The 26,264-nt window shown below is 38.9% G+C and overlaps 2 protein-coding genes across 2 annotated transcripts; both read right to left on the reverse strand.

Moving 5' to 3' along the window:
• Positions 1 to 213: 213 nt before the first annotated feature.
• LOC113080889 (uncharacterized) lies at positions 214 to 20,776 on the reverse strand. The gene is made up of 4 exons (XM_026252937.1): positions 19,302 to 20,776; positions 19,055 to 19,211; positions 18,342 to 18,773; positions 214 to 646 (listed from the first exon to the last, which is right to left on the reverse strand). The coding sequence occupies exons 1-4, from the start codon at positions 20,551 to 20,553 to the stop codon at positions 214 to 216; spliced, it is 2,274 nt and encodes a 757-aa protein (XP_026108722.1). The 5' UTR covers positions 20,554 to 20,776.
• On the reverse strand, positions 20,756 to 25,475 carry LOC113080886 (uncharacterized). The gene is made up of 6 exons (XM_026252933.1): positions 24,610 to 25,475; positions 24,046 to 24,475; positions 23,738 to 23,821; positions 23,595 to 23,637; positions 23,270 to 23,362; positions 20,756 to 21,258 (listed from the first exon to the last, which is right to left on the reverse strand). The coding sequence occupies exons 2-6, from the start codon at positions 24,394 to 24,396 to the stop codon at positions 20,777 to 20,779; spliced, it is 1,053 nt and encodes a 350-aa protein (XP_026108718.1). The 5' UTR covers positions 24,397 to 24,475; positions 24,610 to 25,475; the 3' UTR covers positions 20,756 to 20,776.
• Between the last annotated feature and the right edge of the window lie 789 nt (positions 25,476 to 26,264).

Below are 26,264 nucleotides of genomic sequence, written 5' to 3' on the forward strand. Positions count from 1 at the left end.
TAAGTGTAAATTGGCAGACGTTTCACTTTGGATGAACTATTCTTTTAATCCTCTTTTAATCCTCTATCAATTTAGATTAAAGAACCATGTCTATGGGTTATTTCATGTTCATAATCTGTCAAATAATATAATGTAAATTTATAATCGCGTCACAATGTCACAAATGACATTTTCACATATAAACTGTTTTTTTTCAACCATGGACAATAAGTTTTAGTTTTGGGATACTCGCCTCAGTTGTGAGATGTAGGGCAGACACTGCAGGAATCCCTTCACTTCACTCTCTTCATCTGTCCAGTCTATCAGCTCTACTGGTTTCTTCTCTGTTTGGAGTTTCAGCACTTCTAGGAGGATGGAGCTCTTTCTCTCTGAGAGATCTATGCTCCAGACTGCAGGAGCTGACTGATAAACTGAGTGAAATGCTGGAAGGACACTCCTGCCTGTTTGAGTCTCATAGTCCTTCACATGTGAGTACAGATCCAGCAGGAAATCCCACTTCCCATAGTACATGTATGAGAATAATGCCTCCATAGATAGTTCTATCACTTCTTTTGGCAGAGTAGGCACTTCAAAAGACAGATTCAATGCCAGTAACCTTTTTTTAATTTCTGTCTCACTGGAAGACCCCGTCTGTTGATGAGGAAACCTGTAGAAAGAGAATAGTTACACACAGGCACTTAGGACCATTTTTCCTGAAAAGTATGAAAAGTATGAAAAGTAAAACACTCAAAAACAGCACTATCTGACTATAAACTTGCAGCGGAAACCTAGCATTTGAATGTTTCAATAGACCGCCATCTCAAAGCACAGTAAAGCCAAACCCATTTGAATGTAGCAACAAAAGAAAAATCAATGAGGAAGTGCCATCTCTACACCAAACAATATTCTGATTTTGTTATACTCTATTTAATGATTTAAGACAGACAGATAATATTTTTTGGTATTATTGAAGTTGTAATTATAGTTCATGTCTTTAGGCAATAATATATATATAAAAAAGTTTTACATAACCTATAATTACAGCCAACCATAGTAATGTAGTGTTGGGAACTGAGAACCGGATCTTTTTCAAAACCGGTTCTTCTTTTTTTTTTAAAGAATCGGAATTGTGAACAATTTCAATGTTTTGATTCTAAAGACAGTTCTGGTGCACACGTGACCAACCGCTGTGAGAAGCCTTGCGCTGGTGTTCTGACGATTCTGCGTTTCCCGTAAAGGATGTCACAAACCAAATAACAGAAACGCCGCCCTGCCTCTTTAATTACTGAGCACATTGTTTCCAATGACGTGCACTCCACAGATGTGCAGCACAGCGTCGTGTCTTTAACTGCCCTACACAACGTTTCCCACTCGTGCCTTTGATAACCATGCACGTCGTTTTGGCTGACTGTACAGTACATATAGGGGCAGCGTGCAAATGACATTATATTTGTCCCATATTGTCATTAATATACACAAGGACTTCAACTTGGACCACTAAATAAATAGACTGCTATTGTTATGCAAGTATGAGGATTAGATTATTTAGTGTGTAGGTAATTTCAAGAGTGATAAATAAAGTGATAGAAAATATTTATTTTCATGCATTTTAAATGTTTAAAAATGTGGATACCACTCATTGCATCATACCATATCCTGTCTGCATTATTATTTGTAAAATAGGGGCTTTACGGACTGTGTGTATACATGGTTATAAGCATAACAGTTTATATTTCATTAATTTAGGGAAATGAACAAGTGTCTTAGCCTTCAAGGGACTATTTGGCCAACCAGCTTATTCTTGCTTGAAAAGCAAAATTGATTGTGTAAAAAACATCAACTTTGAAGCCCATGCTGATTGATGGACTAGCATTACTCAACATTACTTACTACCTTCCAGTAACACTACATTCAATGAAGGTTAAATAGGTTAAATATATGTTGATTTTTGACATTGCCGACCTTTAAAGGAAAACGCCGTTTTCCATATTCCAGTATGTTCTTCCCTCAACTTAGACGAGTTGATACGTACCTCTACCATCTGAGTGCTTGCACTTAATCGCTGTAAGGCACGGTGCCAGTATGCTAGCATTTAGCTTAGCACTATTCATTCCTTAGGATCCAAACAGGGATGAATTTAGAAGCCACCAAACACTTCCATGTTTTCCCTATTTAAAGACGGTTACATGAGTAGTTACAGGAATAAGTATGGTGACAAAAAGGGCAAAAGTGCTGCTGCAAATTACTGCGCCGAGGTAATATCATCACGAATATTGAATACCACAAATGAGGTGCCCTTGAGCAAGGCACAGAACCCCCAACTGCCCCCGGCCGCCCCAGCATAACTGGCTGCCCACTGCTCCATGTGTGTGTTTATGGTGTTTGTGTGTGTTCACTGCTGTGTGTATGCACTTTGGATGGGTTAAATGCAGAGCAGGAATTCTGAGTATGGGTCACCATACTTGGCTGTATGTCATGTAACTTTCACTTTCACATCACGATATTACTGCGCCGAGGTCGAATTGCTGTGAAGTGCTCTTCTGCCATACATTATACAGTAGTTATCATTCAGTTTCTGTAATGTAATTCTAACTAAAAGCGACACTGAAACTGTTTTTTTTTTTCATGGTTAATGCCCGTATCACACCGCAAGCGTGAGTTTTACGGCAGCTTCGTGTCAGCGTAACTACAGCTGCAGACTAGCCACAGTATTCACACTGAAAGCGTTTGTACAGCATCACAGCAGCGGATCCAAAGTGCCGTATCAAATGTTGAAAGTGAGACATTTTGAAATGTCATGCCATATATTGGCTCATTTTGGATTTCATGAGACCTACACATTCCAAAAAAGTTGGGACAGGTAGCAATAAGAGGCCGGAAAAGTTAAATGTACATATAAGGAACAGCTGGAGGACCATTTTGCAACTTGTTAGGTCAATTGGCAACATGATTGGGTATAAAAAGAGCCTCTAAGAGTGGAAGCGTCTCTCAGAAGTCAGAAGACACCAATTCCCCCAATGCTGCTGCAAAAAATAGTGGAGCAATATCAGAAAGGAGTTTCTCAGTGAAAAATTGCAAAGAGTTTGAAGTTATCATCATCTACATTGCATAATATCATCCAAAGATTCAGAGAATCTGGAACAATCTCTGTGCGTAAGGGTCAACGCAGGAAACCATACAGGATGCCCGTGATCTTTGGGCCCTTAGACGGCACTGCATCACATACAGGAATGATACTGTAATGGAAATCACAACATGGGCTCAGGAATACTTCCAGAAAACATTGTCAGTGAACACAATCCATCGTGCCATTCGCCATTGCCGGCTAAAACTCTATAGGTCAAAAAAGAAGCCATATCTAAACATGCTCCAGAAGCGCAGGTGTTTTCTCTAGGCCAAGGTTAATTTAAAATGAACTGTGGCAAAGTGGCAGACTGGCCATCTGTGTGAGCTGGAGAATCACAGAACGGCCGGTACTCCAGGAAGTCCGGCGGGCCGGCCCACTTCCCACCACGCACGCTGTCATCATCTGTCCCCCCACCACGAATCTGTTTTACACTCCAGTACTGTAGGTGGCAGTAATGAACCTTTAAGTTGGATGCCGTGCCTGCCAAGTAAGGAGAAGAAGAAGTGGAAGAGTAGGAAGAAACCAACAGCAAAGACGTAAGACAGAAAAAGCATAGAAACAAACAAACAATATGCATAACGCGGCCACAGGTAAAAAAAAAAAAAAAAAAGGTTGGGCTGAGAAGGAGAGAAAAAAAATTGCGGAATTTAGATACTGAATCCGCTAAGTGTCGCAAACTAACTGAAGTATATAGCAATATTTTCCAGCAGTAGCACCTCGCAGTTAAATATTAGCAGCAGTGAAGAAATGAGCCAGACAGCTATAGCATAAATGCGTATATGCAGCAACATCCTACCAGTGATGATGATGGACAGAAAGATGAGCTGGTTCCACAGGCAGATCCAAGGCAAGTACTGTATTTTTCGGACTATAAGTGGCACCCAAGTATAAGTCGCATCAATCCAAAAATACGTCATAAAGATGAAAAAAACATATATAAGTCCCACTGGATTGTAAGTCGCATTTATTAAGAAGCATCAGCGAGAGAGCGCTCTCTGTTTTCAGTGGTAAGCTACAGGAGCACTGAGCAGTATAGAGCGCCCTCTCTCGGCTGGAGACTGTAATGTTTCCTCTTGGTTCATTTCTCTTGGTTCATGTCAAATTCATTTTGATAAATAAGTCGCACCTGACTATAACTCGCAGTACCAGCCAAACTATGAAAAAAAGTGTGACTTATAGTCCAGAAAATACGGTAGAAGTATGGAACATGAGAGGAAAAAGAGAGTTACTTGCTAGGGATGATGTTAGGAAGTAGGGCTGAATGATATGGACAAAATTTCATAACTCGATTTTCATGCCAGATATCTCGATATCGATACGATATGACTACGTGTTCTTTTGCTAAGCACGACCTGCACAACAAGTCACTCTGGTTTACATCGTATTTTCTGAATCCAAAATACTTCCAAATTATGGAAGATGATTTATGTTTTGGCACCAAGTCAGATTCTGCACTGCCACCGGCCGCATTATCTCCTGCACTCATTTCTTTCTTTCTAATTTATCCGCTGTCTCTGTACAGTGTTACACTGTACAGAGACGTTGAAACAGGGGGGGCGGCCAGAGACAGGCGCGCTCAGAGCTAGTGCTGTCATTTTTGTGAAAAAATCATTTTCGATTTTTAAGACATAAGTGTTCATTGAATCGATTGTAAAATCGATTTTCCATGTCTAAAAAAAAAAAAAAAAAAAAAAAGGTTTCCTTTTTCAACGTCAAATAACTGACGAACGTAAAGAGAGCGCTGGAAACGCACAAGTCAGCAATATTTCTTATTTATTGGCATGAAGTTTCGTGAACAATAACAAACGGCAACAAGAGTGCAACATTCTCGAAAAAATATATATGCAGAGGGGACGGCTGCCATAACAAAATAAAAACATCACTGCAGGCTTCAACCCGGCTACATTTATGATTTAGGCAATTCAAAAATCTCCAAGATTATTTTTAATAATGATTCAATCCATTTCAAAAAACTGTTCAAAAAATGAAACTTTAAATGGACTTGAGAACAGGCCATGTGTGTTTTTTTATTGAACGTAACCGACACTAGGCAGGCATATTGTAATGCGCAAAAAGGCGCAAAATAAGGCCATTAGAAATTTATTGGACAGGAAAACAAGTCGATCAACATTTTCGGGGTCCCGAGCAGATCGTTTTTTATTCACTATATGTCCAGCTGTTGAGAAGACGCGCTCCGACCGCACTGATGTCCCAGGGACACTCAGGTACAGCTGCGCAAGGTGGGGGTATTACTGCCAATTCTCCAAAAGCCGGTCACTCTCATCTTGCAATGGTCCTTTTCATAACTCATAACTCGTCTACTGGGCCGCGAGACCTCCAGGCGCGCGTAAACGCATCTTTACATTGACTAACACTGAAATCATTCGCGCCAGACGAAGAGGTCGCTTTCGACATCACTGGGTCTTACAGGAGCTTAAAATTGCTGGTATTTTCTGTCTAGCTCTTGCAAGGCATTCTGCACTTTCAGATTTCTTTTTCTTTTTCTGCTTGTTTGTGAGTTTTGTTACATCTATTTTTTTAATTGTTTAATTATTTTAAAATTAATAGTGTACATATTTGGTTAAAATCGATTCCCTATTTACATTTTTTTAAAACTTTTTTGGTTGGTCCGATTGATTGTGCAATCGATTTTCGAACTAAAAGTGACAGCCCTACTCAGAGCTGTCATATATCACAACTTTTTAGTGTTTTCAACCACATACTGTTTATTTTAGTTTTCAAACAAATAAATTCACATAAGTACTAAAAAACAATACATTTAGAGTTTGTAAAATACACACTGATGTCTATGGAAGAGGTAATAATAATCCTTTCCATTATAATTCGACACGTTTTATTCATATCAGATACACATTGTGTAAGTAACTTCAGTGTTTACATATTCTATTCACCAGCCACTTTTAAGTATTTCGGGAGAAGTGGATGAATTCACGTGTTGTAAACATAGAGGTTGTAAATCCAACAGATCCGATTCTCTGTACTGCGTCTACGCATGGCGGCGCCCATCACGCATACAGCTCAACTAATGCGATCGTTATAAAGGTGTTTAAACAACAATATACTTCCACTTGCATGTATTTGACAATCGGAATATCAGATATTTCATGCCATAACTAACACATTTGAGAATATTTTGAATAAAAGAGGAAAAATGATATAAAAGCAGATCATCATTCATTCAGCGCTGTTCCTGCTGCGGTGTGTCACGTGACAAGCAATGACGGGTCACCCTGGAAACGCCGCCCCCCCTCACAATATAGTTCCCATGTCCCTAATGTGTGCGCGCTGGCTTTAGCGGTGCAGTCAAGGGCACTCGTAAAACTGATGTTTGTTGTGACTGCCAGAGTTGTATGCAGGGCGAGCGCGGAGAGGGGAAATCTATATCGTCTATATCGTTGCTTTTTTCGATATTAATATCTTGAAAGTTCATATCTAGATATAGATACGATAACGATATATCGTTCAGTCCTATTAGGAAGTGATATTCAGGTTGCTACATTTTAAATGATTACAGTAGTTAAAACACTACTAATGTTTTAGTAAAATGCCACATGCAGTAGCTAATATTAAGAAATATTTTGTGCTTTTACTTTGTTGGTAACGTTACAGTTAATGCTTACAAACTTTGAAGATTTTGAATACAGAAGTTACATTTGTAATGGTGTAATGGTTTTGATTTGGATGTGGTATTATTATTTGTGCAGTAAGATAAATTACTGCATAAATTAATTAAGATTATTAAGTAATAAATAAATTTTAAGACAGCATGGAATAGATTGTATAATATGCTGTTATAAAAACAGTTACATAGTCACATCCTAGAGGTTTTTTTTGTCAAACCACCCTAATAAGAAGACAAAATACCTGACAGTACAGAGAGTGTTCAAACTCAAAGATGGCACAGAACGACTGTTGTCGAGTTTCCGCACAACGATTGCTTTGGGCCGGGTTTAGTCAAAGTCCAGGGCCATTTTTTTGTCCCAGTCCGTCCCTGTTTGATGGTATGGGGTTGCATGAGTGCGTGTGGCAGCTTACACATCTGGAAAGGCACCATCAATGCTGAAAGGTATATCCAAGTTCTAGAACAATATATGCTCCCATCCAGACGTCGTCTATTTCAGGGAAGACCTTGCATTTTCTAACATGACAATGCCAGACTACATACTGCATCAATTACAACATCATGGCTGCGTAGAAAGAGGATCTGGGTACTGAAATCGCCAGCCTGCAGTCCAGATCTTTTAACCATAGAAAACATTTGGCACACCATAAAGAGGAAGATGCGACAAAGAAGACCTAAGACAGATGAGCAACTAGAAGCCTGTATTAGACAAGAATGGGACAACATTACTATTCCTAAACTTGAGCAACTTGTCTCCTCAGTCCCCAGACGTTTGCAGACTGTTATAAAAAGAAGAGGGGATGCCACACAGTGGTAAACATGGCCTTGTCCCAACTTTTTTGAGATGTGTTGATGCCATTAAATTTAAAATTAACTTATTTTCCCCTTAAAATAATATTTTTTCTCAGTTTAAACATTGATATGTCATCTATGTTGTATACTGAATAAAATATTGAAATTTGAAACTTCCACATCATTGCATTCTGTTTTTTTTTTCACAATTTGTAAAGTGTCCCAACTTTTTTGGAATCGGGTTTGTAAATTACTTTTGATTAAGCTCCATTTGTGTAACCAATTGGGAGAAATGTGAATTATTTGTTGGATTTTAACTAATCATTAGGCTAAGTAAGAATGTCAAAATATTTTAAATTATTATTTATCTAGAGCTGAATAAAAAAAAGTAGGCTATGCATTTCTAGCCAATCGTAATTTAAAGCTTAATATTTTTCTTAGAAGCTGTAAATATGATTTATACGATTTTTTGTGTCTGTGTTCATCTTGCGTCCTTGTTTGTAATTTGTGCCTTGTTGTCCGCTATTGTAACTGCAGACCTGGAGCAATATAATTATTCATTCTATTTTAGCTAATTGTTAAGTGAGAATATTATGTTTAAGTAATCTTTTGTTGATAGAGATTCATTTAAAAAATAAAAAGTTGTGTTTTTAACCAAGGTGAACACTCCGAGTGTTCATAATATTTTTATTAGGCCGAATGTTCAAGATGTCAGTATGTTTCATGTGCATTTATTGTGTCTATACTGTAGCTCCATTTCTGTAACTGAGGAACTGAAAATGAATAAAAGGTGTACGTTTGTCACATCAACCGTAAGTGAACGTGTGCAACATTTACAGAAGCTGTTAATAATTAATGAATAATGAATTTCTTATGTATATACGCCATTGTAACTTAAGATCCTGAGCAAGATGAATTGTTCTTTCTGAGTTTAATAAAATGTTTTAAGTAGGGCTGAACGATTTTGGAAAATAATCTAATTGCGATTTTTCTTTTACCAATATTGCAATTTAACATGCAATTATTTTTTAAACCTCTTTGTTTTGTATTATTCAACAAAGACAAGCTAAAACTCATTGTATGACCAACACAATATTACAAAGATTAAACAGAAATGTTCTTTTACTGGTTTTCTGTTACGATGAAATTAGGTGATGCATGAATTTATATGTCACGCTGTCTAGTCTCTGTTTCCCTGGGTGTCCACTAGTGAGCTCACTTCCCCTTAAGCACTTCACCGTAGGCACTAGAATTCCTCTATTCTGGTCCTGTCTTCACAGTAATTGCACTCCTGTTAATTGCACCAGGTGCAGGCAATCTATTGTCATTAGCCTCCCTATATATTCCTGTCTTTTCCTGTTGTTTGTATGGAGTCCTTACCCTTCGTGTTACCAGCTTTCTTGTCTCCCGAGATTCTCCCTGTCTGCTCGTCCTTCCAATCTACTCGCATTCCGAGTTCCCTTTTCCTGGCCCTTTCATTTTGTTTATTTGTTTGGACTGTCATTTTTGGTTTTTGTCATTTGCTGTATTCAGCTACTATTTGGATTACCATATTAAATACCAGCAATTGGATCTCGCTCTCCTTGTGTCTTTCTGGGTACATGAATCGTCACAGAAGGACTCCATCGCAACAGATCCAGTGGTATCATCGTCTCTTCATGTCTCCTCCCCAAACAGCATGGTGGAGCGGAGGGATAAATATTTAAAGTTGACCTCCTTCCGCCAAGAGGGCAATGATGTGGGTGCCATGGCATTGGTGTTCTGGTCCCTGGCCGAGGGCATGGGGTACAATGATGCGGCCCTTAAGGACTATTTTAATACTGGACTGGTTGACCGGCATCGCGGCGGCCGCCATCTTAGGGGTCCTCGCTAGGTGGGACCCGATTGTTCAAGATGCATTTTAGGTGAAGATACGACTCTTCTCATTTTTATCTTTTATCTTTTATCTTTTAACATAAACAAAGACATATACTTTTATAATAGCATTCAGTAAGTGAATAATTATGAATGAAATTAATAGTAAATTAAGGCACAATAAATCATAAGGAGATTTTCATTGCAGCAGTTTTTTGTTTAATAGAAAATAGGATATATATATATATATATATATATATATATATATATATATATATATATAATTTTATTATTATTTTTCTTTTTCGTATTAGCCTTTCCAAATAGTGGGGGCAGAAAACAAGCTCTGCTCAAATAAGTCACCTGTCTCTTTATTTAAAGCAATGTTTGAATGCAAAATAGACTGAGTTTAACAGATTACATTTATGTCTGTTTTAATAACAACATACACATAAATCATAACTTGTTTTTTGCAAGAATTGTAAACCGATGCTCTACAGTTAACAGTGATTTTTGATGTTTCCTGCTTCTGTTGTATTCTGAACCCGTTCTGTATGATGTCAAGAAAGTCTTCCAGCATACTGTATATTACAAAGGCAGAGAGTAAAAAAATTGTTATTATATTACAGTCCCTAAACATTTTTATATTTTTCTTTACCACAGAAGCTCTGTCCAGAGACGCTCTCAAGTTACGTTGAGACTGATGATTCCCCAATCTTCCACAATGGACTTTACATAGGATGAACTGTTTCTAGTTTCAGCGAAAAAAGGAAGCATTTATGAATGGATGACTGCACCTTAGCACTCTTCACTGCCACTGCATGCCTCACCTGGGCCACAGAGAAAACAATGTTGCTGCCTGTACATGGCACAATTAACCTCTAACCTTACAGCTGAATCAATGCAGTAACACTGTTAACTACCAATGATATTGTACCAAATGTTCAGACTAAATATACAGAGGAGAACTGGTCCCCAGTTTTTTTGGTTAGTCTGGTTTCTCCAAAGGTTTTTTCACTCCAGTATCGACATCTTACAGATTTTTCCTTATTAACCACCGTTGCCTTTGGCTTGCTTGCTGTATGTATGACAACTAATGCATTTAGCACCAACTAACCAACTAACAGACCTTCCAGAGTTGAGTCAGGTGCCCGTTGACTTTCCAGAGTTGAGTCAGGTTCCGGTTGACCCTCCAGAGTCGAGTCAGGTGCTCATGGACCCTCCAGAGTGAGGGTTAGTCACCGTTGACCTTCCAGAGTCCAGGTTAGTCACCGTCGACTTTCCAGAGTCAGGGTTAGTCACCGTTGACTTTCCAGAGTCAGGGCTAGTTCCTGTTGACCTTCCAGAGTCGAGTCAGGTGCCCATGGATTTTCCAGAGTTGAGTCAGGTTCCGGTTGACCCTCCAGAGCCGAGTCGTGTGCTCGTGGACCCTCCAGAGTCGAGTCAGGTGCTCGTGGACCCTCCAGAGTCGAGTCAGGTGCTCGTGGATCCTCCAGAGTCAGGGTTAGTCACCGTTGAACTTCCAGAGTCCGGGTTAGTCACCTTTGACCTTCCAGAGTCAGGACTAGTCACCCTTTACCTTCCAGAGTAAGGTCTAGTTACCATGGACTTTCCAGAGTCAAGGGTAGTCACCATTGACCTTTCAGAGTCAAGTCAAGTCACTGGTGATCTTCAAGGACAGAGTCAAGTCACTGGTGATCTTCAAGGACAGAGTCAAGTCACTGGTGATCTTCAAGGACAGAGTCAAGTCACCACTGATCTTCATGAACAAAGGCAAGTCACCAATAATCTTCTTGAGCAGAGTCAAGTCAGCACCGATCTTCTGGAATCCAGTATAAACACCATGGGATTACCAGAGTTTCGTCACTTCTCTGTGGAACTACACGAGCCTCTCCACGGCTCTGATGAACTACCAGAGTCTCTTCTCGCCTCTGCGGAACATCCAGAGACTCATCATGTCTCAGTCGAACTCTCTAAGCACCCGACTGTTCCTGTTGTGGCCACGGAGGCTACCCCTAACAAGTTCATGTTTTATGTTTCAGACTTGCCCAACCAGACTTGTCCTCCCGTTGGCCCGGCTGCATGGAGGTGGTTGTCTTCTGCTCTGCCCTGGGGGGCGTCTGGTTCGACCACACGGACGTGGTGGTCTTCTGCTCCGCCTTGGGGGACTCCGATCTCGACCACACGGATGTGGTGGTCTTCTGATCCGCCCTGGGGGGCACCCGTTCCGACCACACGGTTGTGGTGGTCTTCTGCTCCGCCCTGGGGGGCGTCCGTCCCGACCACACGGTTATGGTGGTCTTCTGCTCTGCCCTGGGGTGCTTCCGCCCTGACCACATGGTTGTGGTGGTCTTTTGCTCCATCCTTGGGGACTCCGGCCTCAACCACAAGGATGTGGTGGTCTTCTGTTCCGCCCTGGGGGGCTTCCGCTCTGACCACAAGGTTGTGGTGGTCTTCTGCTCCGCCCTGAGGGGCTTCCGCCCTGACCACACGGTTGTGGTGGTCTTCTGCTCCGCCCTGGGGGGGCTTCCGCCCTGACCACACGATTGTGGTGGTCTTCTGCTCCGCCCTGGTGGGTGTCACGTGATGTCCTTCATGGACTTATGTTTTTGTTTTTTCTGTCTCTCTTCCTCCTATGGACCTGGCCCTCCGTCCCTCCCCCTGATCCTCCGCCGGTTCACCACCCTCCAGGACTCCTTGTTTTGTGTTGCACTTCTCTTTTCTCTGTTTCCCCATTTTACCTGGTCCTCCGTCCCTCCCCCTGATCCTCCGCTGCTCCACCTCCCTCCTATTCTCTTTGTGTCTTTGGTTTTCCCTTGGGTTCGGGTGGAGCACCTGGCAGCTGCTCCGTGGAGGAGGGGGTACTGTCACGCTGTCTAGTCTCGGTTTCCCTGGGTGTCCACTAGTGAGCTCACTTCCCCTTAGGCACTTCACCGTAGGCACTAGAATTCCTCTAGTCTGGTCCTGTCTTCACAGTAATTTCACTCCTGTTAATTGCACCAGGTGCAGAAATCTATTGTCATTAGCCTCCCTATATATTCCTGTCTTTTCCTGTTGTTTGTATGGAGTCCTTACCCTTCGTGTTACCAGCTTTCTCGTCTCCCGAGATTCTCCCTGTCTGCTCGTCCTTCCAATCTTCTCGCATTCCGAGTTCCCTTTTCCTGTCCCTTTCATTTTGTTTGTTTTGTTTGGACTGTCATTTTTTGTTTTTGTCATTTGCTGTATTCAACTACTATTTGGATTACCATATTAAATACCAGCAATTGGATCTAGCTCTCCCTGTGTCTTTCTGGGTACACGAATCGTCACATTATATGAATGACATTTTTTTAACAACTACAATCACAGTAATATATTGACTGATTTGTTGAACTTCCAACCTTGTAAGCATGTAATAATTATGTCAACATAAAGCACTGACAAATAAGCCTGGTGTAAACAGTAATATACAAAATCCCACAAACTAAAGTAGACTGCAGAAATATAAAAACAAATCTGTAGCTTTACAACACTATAATTAATTAAAGTCACTGTAATTTGGGCTGGGCGATATATCTAACGATATGATCATGCGCATCTAGTCAGTAAATCTGGTTCCCTGATTACCGCTAAATCGCCATCACCTGCTTTTAAATGGAGTGGCACTTAATAGACACAGCCGTAGATCACTGACAAGCTATGAAGTATCGAATTCATTATCGAAGGCAATTCATCTGAGATAATGAATGTGATACTACATAGCTTGTCAGTGATCTACGGCTCTGTCTATTAAATGCTACTCCATTTAAAAGCAGGTGATGACGATTTAGCGGTAATCAAGGAACCAGATTTACTGACTAAATGCGCATGATCATATCGTTAGATATATCGCCCAGCCCTAACTGTAAAAAACATATGTAAACATGTGGACTGCACTTTTTAAACACTGTCTGTTAACTTTAGACCAGTGGTTCTCCAACTTTTTTTGGTCTTGCCAAATAATTCCACTAAACATTATAAAAAAATAATGCTTTTTTTAATTTAAAAAAACTACAGGGAAAAACACTTGCATCACTTGAAACATTGAAAAATAGCATAGAGAGAATAACTGTTATTATTATTATTCTCTCTATTATTTATTTATTTACTGTGGGTTTCATGCTGTCCGCTAAGGCATAGGACACATGCAGGCATTCCTCACCAACAACATTAAAGGTGCCAAAGAATGCAAAAATCACTTTTATAAGGTGTTTGAACACAGTTGTGTGGCCGCAGTGAAAACAACTAGCCTATAATGGTAAAAATCCACTAAATCATTGCTTTATAACACCAAAAGAATCATAAAAGTCTCTCCACACGAGCTGTTCCAGATCTCTCACGACTCTGACATCAGAGTCTGTGAAAGTCCCGCCCATTTGTGACGCTCTCTGTCGTATTAGCATATACACAGCCCTGATTGAGAAGCTGCGGTCCGCCATTACTGTTCTCTTGCTGTAGCTACTGGAGATACAATGTCAGCGCCAAAGAGTCATTAAAAGTGTTGTGTGTTGGGATGCACCAATGAACATAGGAGTCTCCATAGGCCGCTGAGGACACGGTGGTTCACTTTCATTTTCGAAGGAAATGTCCCGAAAAAAAAGGAAAAGTCCTATACTTTGTGCTAACATTTTACACCGTACTGCCTCACAAACGAGTGTCAGTTCAGTGCTGGAGTTGTGCAAAGATTGCTTCTGAAAGAGGGATTGATACCAACACTTTGTACGCAAGCATCCAGACTACAGACAAAGTAAGCATCACGCATAATATTTTGTATTCTAAAAGAGATCCTTGGCTCTCTGTAAGGCTAATGTTGCTAAAGCTACCACTGTCTCTGCCTGTTTTCACTAATGCTTCCTTCACACCATACCAGGATGATCGTATACAGAAATGTAGTATTTAAAAATTGCATTTGGAAACAATGTGTGAGGTCAATAACACGGTCACAGTAACACCGGTATGCCCACGAGCATGAGCTCTTGAAGCTCTGAACTCTTCTGAGAAGGGAGCAGGGTTGCCAGGTTCTCGCAACAAAACCCTCCCGCGGACATGAAAAACAACCAGTGGCAACAGTTAAAGTAGCCCAATTACATGGGAAAACCACAGACTTTGCAACACTGGAAGGTAGGTGGGAGCACTAGCTCATTCTTATATAAAGGGGACATACACTTAAACAGACCGTTTTGGCTCATACTCTAAAAATGTCAATTTCAACAAGCTATAAAAAATTATCTGTGGGTATTTTGAGGTAAAACTTCGCATACACACTCTGGGGACATCAGAGAACAATTTTAAATATTGTATCAATGCATTCTATGGCACCTTTAAACACCATGTCTACACCGGAAGCGAGCAGCAAAATACAGTAGAACCCAGTAAGGCTGTCTACACCGGATGTAACCCAAGATTAAAATTCAGTTCTTTTATTTAACCAGGTTAAAACTCATTGAGATTAAAATCTCTTTTACAAGAGTGACCTGGCCAAGAAGGCAGCAACAAATAGTAAAAGTATACAATATACAACAAAAACATAAAACACTCATATATCACAACAAAAATTTACCGAAGGATAAAACATTTAATTTGTTAAAAGTAGCTTAAACTCATTTAGTGACGGTAACGTGGTAAGCTTTAGGGTATCCTGTAGGTAATTCCAAGAGGAGGCAGCATTATATGTAAAACCTATTTTCCCCATCTCTGTTCGAACCCTATGGACTCTGAGATGCATCAAATCATTTGAGCGGAGATTGTAGCGTCCATTGGAGTTTGAGAAGTTGAGAGGCAAATAATGTGGATTAAGACTGCAAATCGATTTATAGATAAAACAATACTAATTAAAACTTCTTCGGGTATGCAAGGATGGTAACTCTGCCTTCTCATATAAAATGCAGTGATGCATTTGATAGCTACACCCAGTAATAAAACGTAAGGCACTATGGAAAACTTAACTGACTATCCAATACAATGCCCAGGTATTTATAACACGTAACACATTCAATTTTAGTGCCTTGCAATGATAAAATATCAGGACATTTTTTTTGGTTCAACTTTAGAGGTTGAAAACATCATTAATTTAGTCTTATCTATATTTAAAACCAGCTTAACAAAGGCGAGACTGAACAGTATTAAATGCTGACTGTAAGCCTTGAAGTGCTTGCGAAGCTGATGGCGCAAAGCAATAAATAATAGTATTATCTGCATAAAGATGATATTTAATGTTAAGGATGTTATCACAAATATTATTTGTGTATAACGAAAATAAAATAGGTCCCAAAACTGATCCCCGAGGGACACCCTTTGAAACTGACAGGACAGATGACATACAGTCTTTCAAGACCACAGACTGTGTTCTACCTGATAGATAGTCAGCAAACCAATTTAAAGCAGAATCAGACAGACCAACAGTGACAAGTCTTTTTAATAGGATGTCATGATCAACTGTGTCAAAAGCCTTTGATAAATCGAGGAAAAGAGCTGAACAAATTAGTTTACCATCTAAAGCAGTAGTTATATAGCTAAGCACTTTCATTGCGGCTGTAATGGTACTATGTTGTTTTCTAAACCCAGACTGGAAGGGAGAGTGAATTTGATTTAATTCCAGATAAGTTTTTAATTGTTCATTCAGTAGTTTCTCTAAAAGTTTAGATAAGACACACAATTTAGATATTGGCCTATAGTTATTTAAATGCAATGGGTCACCCCCTTTTAATAGAGGAGAAACGAAGGCAGTCTTCCAGATCTCTGGAAGTTCACACGAAGAGATAGAAAGATTAAATAAATGTGTTAAAGGTTCAGCAAAAAAATAAAAAACTGATGCCTTGTTCTATTTATGATGTACTGACACAAAGTTAAATGACTTGCAACGGTCGCTTTGTCGCGTCTGGTGTACAGTAGAGCTGTTGCGGTACAAACCGGTACAAACACAGAGAGAGAAGCGAGAGCAAGATATATCTCATCATATTTTCTGCATTAGGTTTTGGATGACCGGCATCTGCCTGGGTCTGTGTGACATCTATGGCTTTTCTCTTTCCTTTCACAAACCAATCCATCTCTCATTCTAAGTTACGTCCTTTGGCTGTTTAGTGTTTTATTTATTTTCTTTTTCTGCTGATGGCCTTTGCACCCCCACTTTGAGAACCACTGCTTTATAAAGACTTTAAATAAATAAGAATATATATATATATATATATATATATATATTATCTTATTATATATATTATTTTAAGTTTGAAGTCTTCAGTAAGGAAATGCACCATAACACATTTAATGCTTGAAAAATTTCAATGTGCATTATATACGCTTTCAAACATTTCCGCGTGTAGCGTGCCAGGGTTGCCAGGTTTTCACAACAAAACAGTCCCAATTTCTATTCAAAACTTGCCCAATCGACTGTAGCGTACCAACTTGATGCTTCCTCTGAAGACTGCTTAGATTCGACTTTAAGAAGCACTGATTTGACCGATCGGTGTGTGTTATCAAAGTACTGTGATAGCTTTCTCTCACTGTACTTTGATGTCATACACCGATCGATCTTAAAGTCCAGTCAAACACACCTCTTTACTCTTGCGTGTCACATGACCGACTGTAATCGCAGCCTCTGTGATTGGAAAATCATGTTTTTTCATATCGCGATATTATTGCACATGCAATTAATCGTTCAGCCCTAGTTTTAAGTTATAATTTGCTTATGGCAATTAAAAATTTTAAACAAGTACAAATTGGTAAATCTTCTACACATATTTTTAATTCTTCATTTTCTTTTCTGACATACTCAAATTTGTATTAAAACACACTAGACATGCTTATTTTGTGCTTTTTTGCATGTTTTGTGTTAAATCATATTTATTTTGTCCATCAAAAGTGTGCTTTCACTTTAATTGAGCGTGGTACTGAAACTCCTGCTCCTGGTGTAAATGCACTCATTTGTTAACATGCATGCCAAAAAAAATTTGTGCCGCTCACGCTTGCGCTGTTAAACCGGCCTGATACTGTAAAGCTGATTGCTTTAAAACAATCTATTGCATAATGTGTTACATAAATAAACATGACATGACTCTACTGGAGTGCCGAGTGCCAAGCTGGTGCAAGCATGCACATCGAAGAGTGGCTTCTTCTATTGGATTGCAGCAAGGAGGGGTGAATTACAGTACTGCACTACAGTGCCACACTGGACAAATCTCATTATTGCAGGCCCTTATATATTAGGTCATATGTGATCGAAACGACTATTCGACAACAAAAATATTTGTTGACATTTTATTTTTATTTTTTGACGTTGTCGATAATACAGACTATTTGTTTCTTTGTCTTTTTAACAGTGTTAACGTTTGTATTATAACGTTTGTTATAGTTCTTGAAAAGTATCCTTTTAGTGTGGACTTTGAGCTTTGTAACCTTGTAGATCTTTATGTTTAAACAGCAACATTACACACTAACTAAAGTTGAAAAAGTGAAAAAACGACTTAAAACTAGAGACAATATGAAAGAGTTATTAGGGAGATTTAAAACCTGGACCACCATGACTTATGGACCAAGCTATCTTTTATTACTCCTGTGTGACTTTTTTTATGACTGGGAAAAAAATAATAACAATCAACATCTGTCAAGAACTCCCATCATTAGAATGTCAACTTGAAAGTTTCCATATAAAAGCCCTATATAAATAAGATTTCAATTGTGCAAAATGTCAATAATGACACTTGCACTTTTTGAAGCAATACAATAAAAACATTACTTTTATTAGTTTTTGGTCCATTAATTTTCCCTTTAACAGCCCTCGACATCCTCACCAGACCTGAGATATTAGGTGAATATATTGTAAATAGATTACAAATAGCACCAACATGAAGACAGGAAACTTTCTGTAAAACCCGCTGTTCACAAAAAAACATAACACAAATATGATGAACGGATAAACAAAACATCTTTTACCTCAGCTGTGAGATGTAGGGCAGACACCGGAAGAAACCCCTCAGCGTACTCTCTTCATCTGTCCAGTCTATCAGCTCTACTGGTTTCTTCTCTGTTTGGAGTTTCAGCACTTCTAGGAGGATGGAGCTCTTTCTCTCTGAGAGTTTTATTCTCCAGACTGCAGGAGCTGACTGATAAATTGGCTGTAATGCTGGAAGGACACTCCTGCCTGTTTGAGTCTCATAGTCCTTCACATGTGAACACAGATCCAGCAGGAAATCACACTGATGGTTAGGGATGATTTCACTGAAGGGGAAAGATGTGTAGCTGCACACAGATGTGAAACATTCAGTGTAATTTTGTCCAGCAGTTTCAAACTTTGATGCTGCAAGAGTCAGATTCACCAGGAACTGGAAAGAGCTTTGCTTCTTATAGTAAACAAAACGATCAAACCTGTGAAGACATAAAATCGAAAAAAAAAATATGATGGATACTTCATTATAAACTTAATATTAAAAAAGAATAAATACAATAATTGTAAAATACAGCAGTGGTAAGAATGGGGTGTGGGGGCAACATTTGAGGTTCTTCTCATAGTTCTAACCACAGCACTACTGGGATCTACACAACTGCATCTGATTTCAGTTCAGTCAGTTGCTGATCTGGTGTAAAATTAAATTCTACTACACAACTAAATCAAACACTAGGTGGTATTTTTCCCATGAGACTCTCACCTCAGCTGTGAGATGTAGGGCAGACACTGCAGGAATCCCTTCACTTCACTCTCTTCATCTGTCCAGTCTATCAGCTCTACTGGTTTCTTCTCTGTTTGGAGTTTCAGCACTTCTAGGAGGATGGAGCTCTTTCTCTCCGAGAGGTTAATGTTCCAAACTGCAGGATACAACATAATCAGATGAATGAAATTAGAACAAAAAATTGGTTAAATCAAAAGTATAGTTTTTACATATACATATATCTCACCATCCACTGCCACTGGTGTCTCCTCACTAGGTTTGCTGGTGATGTCCTCATAGACAGCAGAGACCCTGACTCTATAGCAGGGGCTGTGAAGTACAGTTAAAGTACATTCACACTCAGATCCTTCTGTGTGTACTGATGACCAGCCCTCGAGTCCTGCTTCTTTATACTCAACCATATACTGCAGCACTGGAAGATCTTCATCAGTTTCAGCCCTCAACCAGGTGACTCTGAGAGTGTCTCGGTCTAACTTATTCACTAAGGGTTTCCCAGGTGTTGCTGTAACCACTGTCTGAAAGTTCATAATCCTGCTCAAATTCATACAGTCCTGCTCAAAAAATATATACCTCAGCTGATAGTGATGGCCAGACTTTAGACCTGATATCATACAGATTTCTCTGATACTTGTGGCATCAAAAACGATCTGTTTCCAAGTGTCGTTGTTACTTCCATCATCACCCAAAGCCCTGTACTCCACTATATAACTCTCAATCTTGGTGTCTGGTAGACTCAGTTTCAGGGACACACTGGTGTGTTTTATGTGAGATATTTGGACAAGATCTGATTTTGTTCCAAACTTCACATTTCTGCTCACAATCCTTCCATCTTGATAAAACTGCACAGAGCATTCTGGAAAATCATCACTAGGTATCATCGCAGCAATGAACTTGGTTTGCTCTGCATCTTCATTTGCAGCAATAAACAGTTGTACTTTAATAATCGTCTTTTCATTGATGCTAACAGGCCTAAACAGGAGTGAATCATTATGTATAATGCCATCAGATTCACTGAACTGCCTCAGAGCAGTGATGATGGAATCTTCTACATCTGGTGAGTAAAGAGTGAGACACATTACTCTGGTTTTCTGAGAATGACTAATGACTTGCTGCAACTCTGCCTTTGATTTCACAACAGTGATGTCTGCAGCTCTAAGGTCATTCAGAATCTTCAGTTCAGTTTCTTTATTCTCCAGCCACTGGTTTGTTTTCTGTGCACTGAATGGTGATTGGTTGTGCCTCTTTAGGAGATCCTGTAAACTTCTCTCTCTTTTTCCTTCTTTGATGTGAACAATTTCTTTAATTTCTTTCTGAAATTTTGTCTGGTATTCATGCATAAGCTCTAAAAACACTAAAAGTTTATCTTCCAGAGTCAGAAACTGCATAATCACATTTACATTGATGTAATCTTTTATAATGTCTTGACAGATCCTGATCTGTTTTCTCAGATGTTCCAGAATGCTCTCAGCTTGATGCATCAGGTTTTCACTGACTCCACTCAGAGCAACACACAAAGAGCTCTTGTCCAGTTTCTTCAGAGGGTAGAGCCAGACCTTCAGAGGAACTGCTCTCTCATCTTTAGATCCGAGCAGTGTTGGGAGAGAACCATAGATCTCCACTGCCTTATCAAAAGACACTGGACTCTTCCAATCACCCACATCAATGTAGAGACTACAAGCAAGTAATGAGCTTTTAGCTTTTTCAGCAGCATTCAAGCTTGAAAACTATATGGTTTGGACAAAATGTAGAAGTCATTATTTTTAAAACATCAACAATTTCTGCATTTTTTTCATGGTTTGAGCGGTCACTATCAAAAACCAAAAACGCTTGAGCTCCAAAGTACACAGCGGTGACCACATGTGTTGCTGTGGTGTGACCAACTAATGCAGAGGGTGCTGCCTCCTGTAACAGTCTTTGGCTGATCATGTCCAGTCTGGTAGTGGTTCTGTAGTGTAGTGTAACTCTTTCCTGATGTTGAGACTGTTCTGGGTGGCTTAGAAAAGCTGCAGCCCCATTCATTTTTATTTGTCCAGTCTGGGTGCCACTTTGTAACACTGGGGACATTTCAAGGACTCTGAATCTATCCTGAGGGGAATCATTTTCCAGGACTTTCACATATGTTTGTGGTCGAGGCAAAGATACTTTCATACGGGCTAATGTATCTTCATCCCACATAAAGATATCTGCAAACACATAAAACATATGGTTTCACTAAACAACTATTTGCTTTTTTTATTTTTTTATGTACAGGTAATGTACATGTCATTAAAGGGGTCATATGATGCCATTTAAATATTTCCTTTCTCTTTGGAGTGTTATAATCTCTTGGTGCATAAAGATCTATAAAGTTGCAAAGACTAAAGTCTCAAATCTAAATAAATATTCTTTATAAAAGTTAACAGTCAACCACGTCCCCCTAAAATGGCTCATTCTAACAAGCCCCCACATCTCTACATCACTATGTGGAAAGATTTGCATAATGCCACCCAAATGCTCACACAAAGAAAGAAGCATAACTTTTATTCTCTCTGTTGCCGCTGCTCACATGTGGTGGAGTTAGGGGTGGGGGGCAATATGGATATGTTTGTTTTACGATTTTGCAAGTTTTCTTAGCTTTACAGCCAAACTAATTTCCTATTATAAAGACAAAGCCTTTCAAGGTAATAGGTAAAAAAAGGAATGGCAGATATTTAGGCCAATGATAAAAATCTTTGTTCTTATTTTTTAATAACAAAGATGAAAGAATGACAAAGATACACATTACAACTACACATAATATACAAATAAATAAAAAAAAACCTTTGTTTTATTTTCAGGTACAATAGGTGTATTTACCAGGAGCATTAAATAAATTTTATGAACAAATATTACAATAAAACACTATATGAACTGATTCCTAAAGCAACTGTATTAAATCTCTTCAGTCAAGAGCAGTGAGTGATTTTTTCTCTTTGTGTTTTGTTGTTTTATTAATGTTAAATAATTCACCCAAAAAGAAAAATTCTGTCAGCTGTCTGTAAATTCTGTCATAGTGTTTTATATTTATACCACCAGTTTTTTTTCTTCTTCTTCTGATCATAAATGCTATTTTGAGGAACATGGAAAACCAAACAGTTCCTGGTCCACAGTGACTTTCATAGTAGTTGTTGCTACTATCAAATTCAATGTGGACCAGTAACTGTTTGGTTACCCACATTCTTAAAAATATATTTTGTATTTAGCACAAGAAATAAATTAATAAAATTTTGGGACAATGTGGCATTGACTAAATAATGACAGAAATTAAATTTTAGGGTGATTTATCCCTTGACAGCAATGACAATAGGCTGCATGTTTAATAGGGCTACTGTCACTTTAAGAACTGCACACATCGATATACAGACACGTATACATTTTTCTATCAACTGTTTACTTTCATTTTAGACCTAACCAACTGAGTCTACATGAAAACCTTGTGTGTTTTGACAGTATTAGCACAAAAGATAACTTTGTTCAATAAACAGGCGCTGTTTGACAGGTATTAGCATGTAGACTTCTGTTACAGAACTGTCCAACACAAATATTCAGATATGTGCTGCACATTTTATGGAGGATGAAAACTTTCCTGAACGTTTCCTGAACCAGTAGCCTTCAATGCATCTGTGGCACAACGGCTGTTTATAAAGTTATTTAACCGGATCTTCTTTCTGAACCGGTCGAACCAGTTCACCATATCGAACTGAATGTTTTAAAATGGTTTGCGTCTCCTAAAAATACGCAGTAATCCAAAAATTTTTTACGTTATTCAGTTTATAAATATGCCTTACAATCCCTCTGATGCAAAATATACCAATATCTCGATTTATTGAGTTACTCCTAAAAGTATGCATCCACATGTTTCAGAAGGCGGGACATATGAGAAACCATAATGTGCATTATATGGAAAATAATGTGTTTTTTGAACCTTAAACCGCATAAATACATTGCATTACACCAAATACAGAAAAATAATGTTCTTTTCAGCAGCATCATATGACCCCGTTAATTGCACTAATTTTAACATTTTCAGTCCTTTTTGAAAATTCTGTAAACTCTTAAATTACCGCAATATAAATGACATGAGAGATGGAAAAAAAAATGTTTAATCATAACATTTTGCTTTCTGCCACAATTGCTTCTGCGTGCTTACTTAAAATTTTACTTCTCCAACCTCACCTTGGCAAAAGGAATTTCTTTGACTGTCATACAACATTCCAAGCCTCAAAGGCCGACTTAGAGCAGCCATCTCAATCACATCTGAGGGAAAATCTGAAATTTATAAAAGACAAAAAACATATTTGATAAACACATTTAACAACTGCATTTAAAGCTTTTCTAGAGTAATGTGTCTTTATCCCACAGAAAATATATGTAAACACATTAATCATTCATAAAATGATTTGATTTATTTTAATTTATCCGTACTAAATAACTAAATAAGTGAAGTGATTCTGTAAGCGAAACGTGCATTTAAATCAAACAAGATGCTGTTTTTACCCACCGTTACAGTGAATTTCAAATCTTTTACACAAACGTTTTGATGTCTGAGGAAAAAAACAATACATAAATTAAAATCTTTTGAACAATACTTAGACTATCATTTAATCCAACAGGTGAGTTGTATAAAAAGCATCTGATGTTTACCGCTTCCAGTTCAATCACTCTTGCAGTCAATTCTCTGTTTTCATCTTGTGAATTTCTCTCTTCTTTGTTTGGTAAATGAATAGCCTGAGCACATAAAAAGCATTAGTAGTCTAAGCCAAGGGTTAATTTTTTTTTTTAATTAATTTATTTGTGAACTTAACAGATGAGCAATTATAATATTTACAAAGTCCAATGTACAGTCACTTCGGTGGTGACCGTTTAGCATCCTGGGCATGTTCATTAATCAAGTAGTTAAAAGAGTAAACAATTTAATCATTGCTGTGTCTCAGTGACAGAGAGATAATCACCTCCACCAGGTTGTGTCTCTGCAGTGCTGGTACTGTGTAGTGTTGTCTGATGTGTGTCTCACAGTAAGATGCAGTGCAGGTCAAACAAGTTTTAACAGCTTTGAGTTTCATCTCAGTGCAGATATCACAGGCCACATCTTCAGGTCCAGCGTAGCAGTGGACAGGAAGAGCAGGACTAAACCCTGCCTTCTGAAGTTCCTCAATCAGTTTAGACAAAGCCACATTAACATTCAACACAGGGCGATCTCTGAACCTCTTTCTGCACTGAGGACAAGCGTAAGCTCCAGCTTGAGTTGGTTTGCTCCAGTAGATCTCAATGCAGTATTTGCAGTAACTGTGTCCACAGGGCATGGAAACTGGATCCTTGAAGACTTCTGTGCACACTGGACACTTGTAGTGATCCTCTGTCAGCAGACTGGCTGAAAGTGTGCTGTGATATAATCACAATTGGAAATGATGTGGAAATTATTTAACTTAATTTAAATCAGTATAATCTATACATGTTAACTACAATAAATATATACAATAAAGTAAAATAAAATAAAGGTTCCACATCTGGAGTACCTGATATCTGGAGATAGCGTATCATTTCGGAATGAAATGTGTCTATCGAATGGTTCCTCTGCCCTCTTTTTGAGAATACTGTGAAGATATTTTAAAATGTTTAATTAGCACTTAATATTTTGATTGTAAATAGCATATTTCAGAAAATTATTTTCTTCTTCCTTATTATACTGTCGTAAAAATATTGTAGGTGTCAAGAGACCATAGAGTCCCCGAACTCAGTCCCAAATGCTCACTGCTACTCAGGCAAAAAGACACACATCTCTCGGACACTAGGTGGTGCTATACTAAGGAATAACAACTTTGGAACTAAAAGCTCTAGAATAAAACACCTTTTTCCATTGAAACCTTGATTCACATACTACAACAACAACAACAAAAAATTCTGCCATTTTTTTATACAAAATAATAATTCTGCAACCATGATGCATTAAAGTAAAATTGTGTATGAGTGTTCTTTGGTAGACATTCTAACATATCCTCAAACATGAAAAAAACTACCTCTTTGAAAACCTCCTAGGCTGTTTGTCAGTTCTTTACCAAACCTTGCAAATGTCAGCCCTAGACTACTCTGGCAAAAAGTTATCAAAACAATTACTCTATTTGATCTATTTTCCTCGTAAGTGCCCTTTGAGATCAAGGCAAGGTGCACTGCCAGCAACTCTAGGCAATTGATAAGCCAGTGCATTTGGGGACCGTCCAAACCCCTGACATTGCAAGCCTGTCAAACGTGGCCCCCCAGCCCGAGGTAGAAGCATCCGTGTGAGCCATAGTATGCCTAAAGACCTGCTCTAGGGGTCTTTGGGCATACTTTGATCAGCGGCAGATGGTTGCAATTAGGGATGCTCATTTCGATTAATTTTCCCTACCGACAACCGCCGCTTGTTATTCGATTATTAACCGTTAACTGATAAGATTATAATATTGAATTGGCATTAAATACAAATAAAATTGACGCGTATCTGTGACCCATTAAAAAAAATACTAGTGGTGGGCCGTTATCGCCGTTAACGTGCTGCGTTAACGCGAGACTCTTATCGGGCGATAAAAAAAATATCGCCGTTAATCTATTCTCAAAGTTGGGTTGGGAGCTGGGTCTATACTAAGCAAGCTATGATGACTTTCACCTTGATATTTTATATAACTGACTCGCTGAGGACAGCCTAAAAAGATGACAGGACGGTTGACGGGCCACTGCTGCACATCGTCACGAAAGCTTATCTTTCTCACGTGTTGTTAAGCCGTACCGCTTGTCGATTTAAACATTAAAGCATCCAAAAACTAGACGCGGAAAAACTGAACAGAGTAGCACGTGCCATTAGGTGCGCACGAGAGAGAGAGAGAGAGAGAGAGAGAGAGCCGCGTATCACGGACAGCGACACTGAACTGGGAGCTCTCTTCTGCGAAGTTCTCCTCGAAGTTCTTCCTGCACCCGAACGAAGAAATGCAAATCGCAGTTTGAACAAACAAAAAGATGTGAAAGAGCCCAATTCAAACCACGGTGTTCTGGTGTTCAGGGCTCGCGCTCACATCCACCTTGGAAACTCAGTTATTTCTTAAGTGAAAGTAAACAGTTGAGGAAAAAAATGGGATGTGTATTATATTGGATGCGTTCATGGTCTCTTAAAGTGACCGCGCCTAATTTAGCTACTGGC

Source organism: Carassius auratus, unplaced genomic scaffold, assembly GCF_003368295.1.
Source record: "Carassius auratus strain Wakin unplaced genomic scaffold, ASM336829v1 scaf_tig00032445, whole genome shotgun sequence".
Classification (NCBI taxonomy): domain Eukaryota; kingdom Metazoa; phylum Chordata; class Actinopteri; order Cypriniformes; family Cyprinidae; genus Carassius; species Carassius auratus.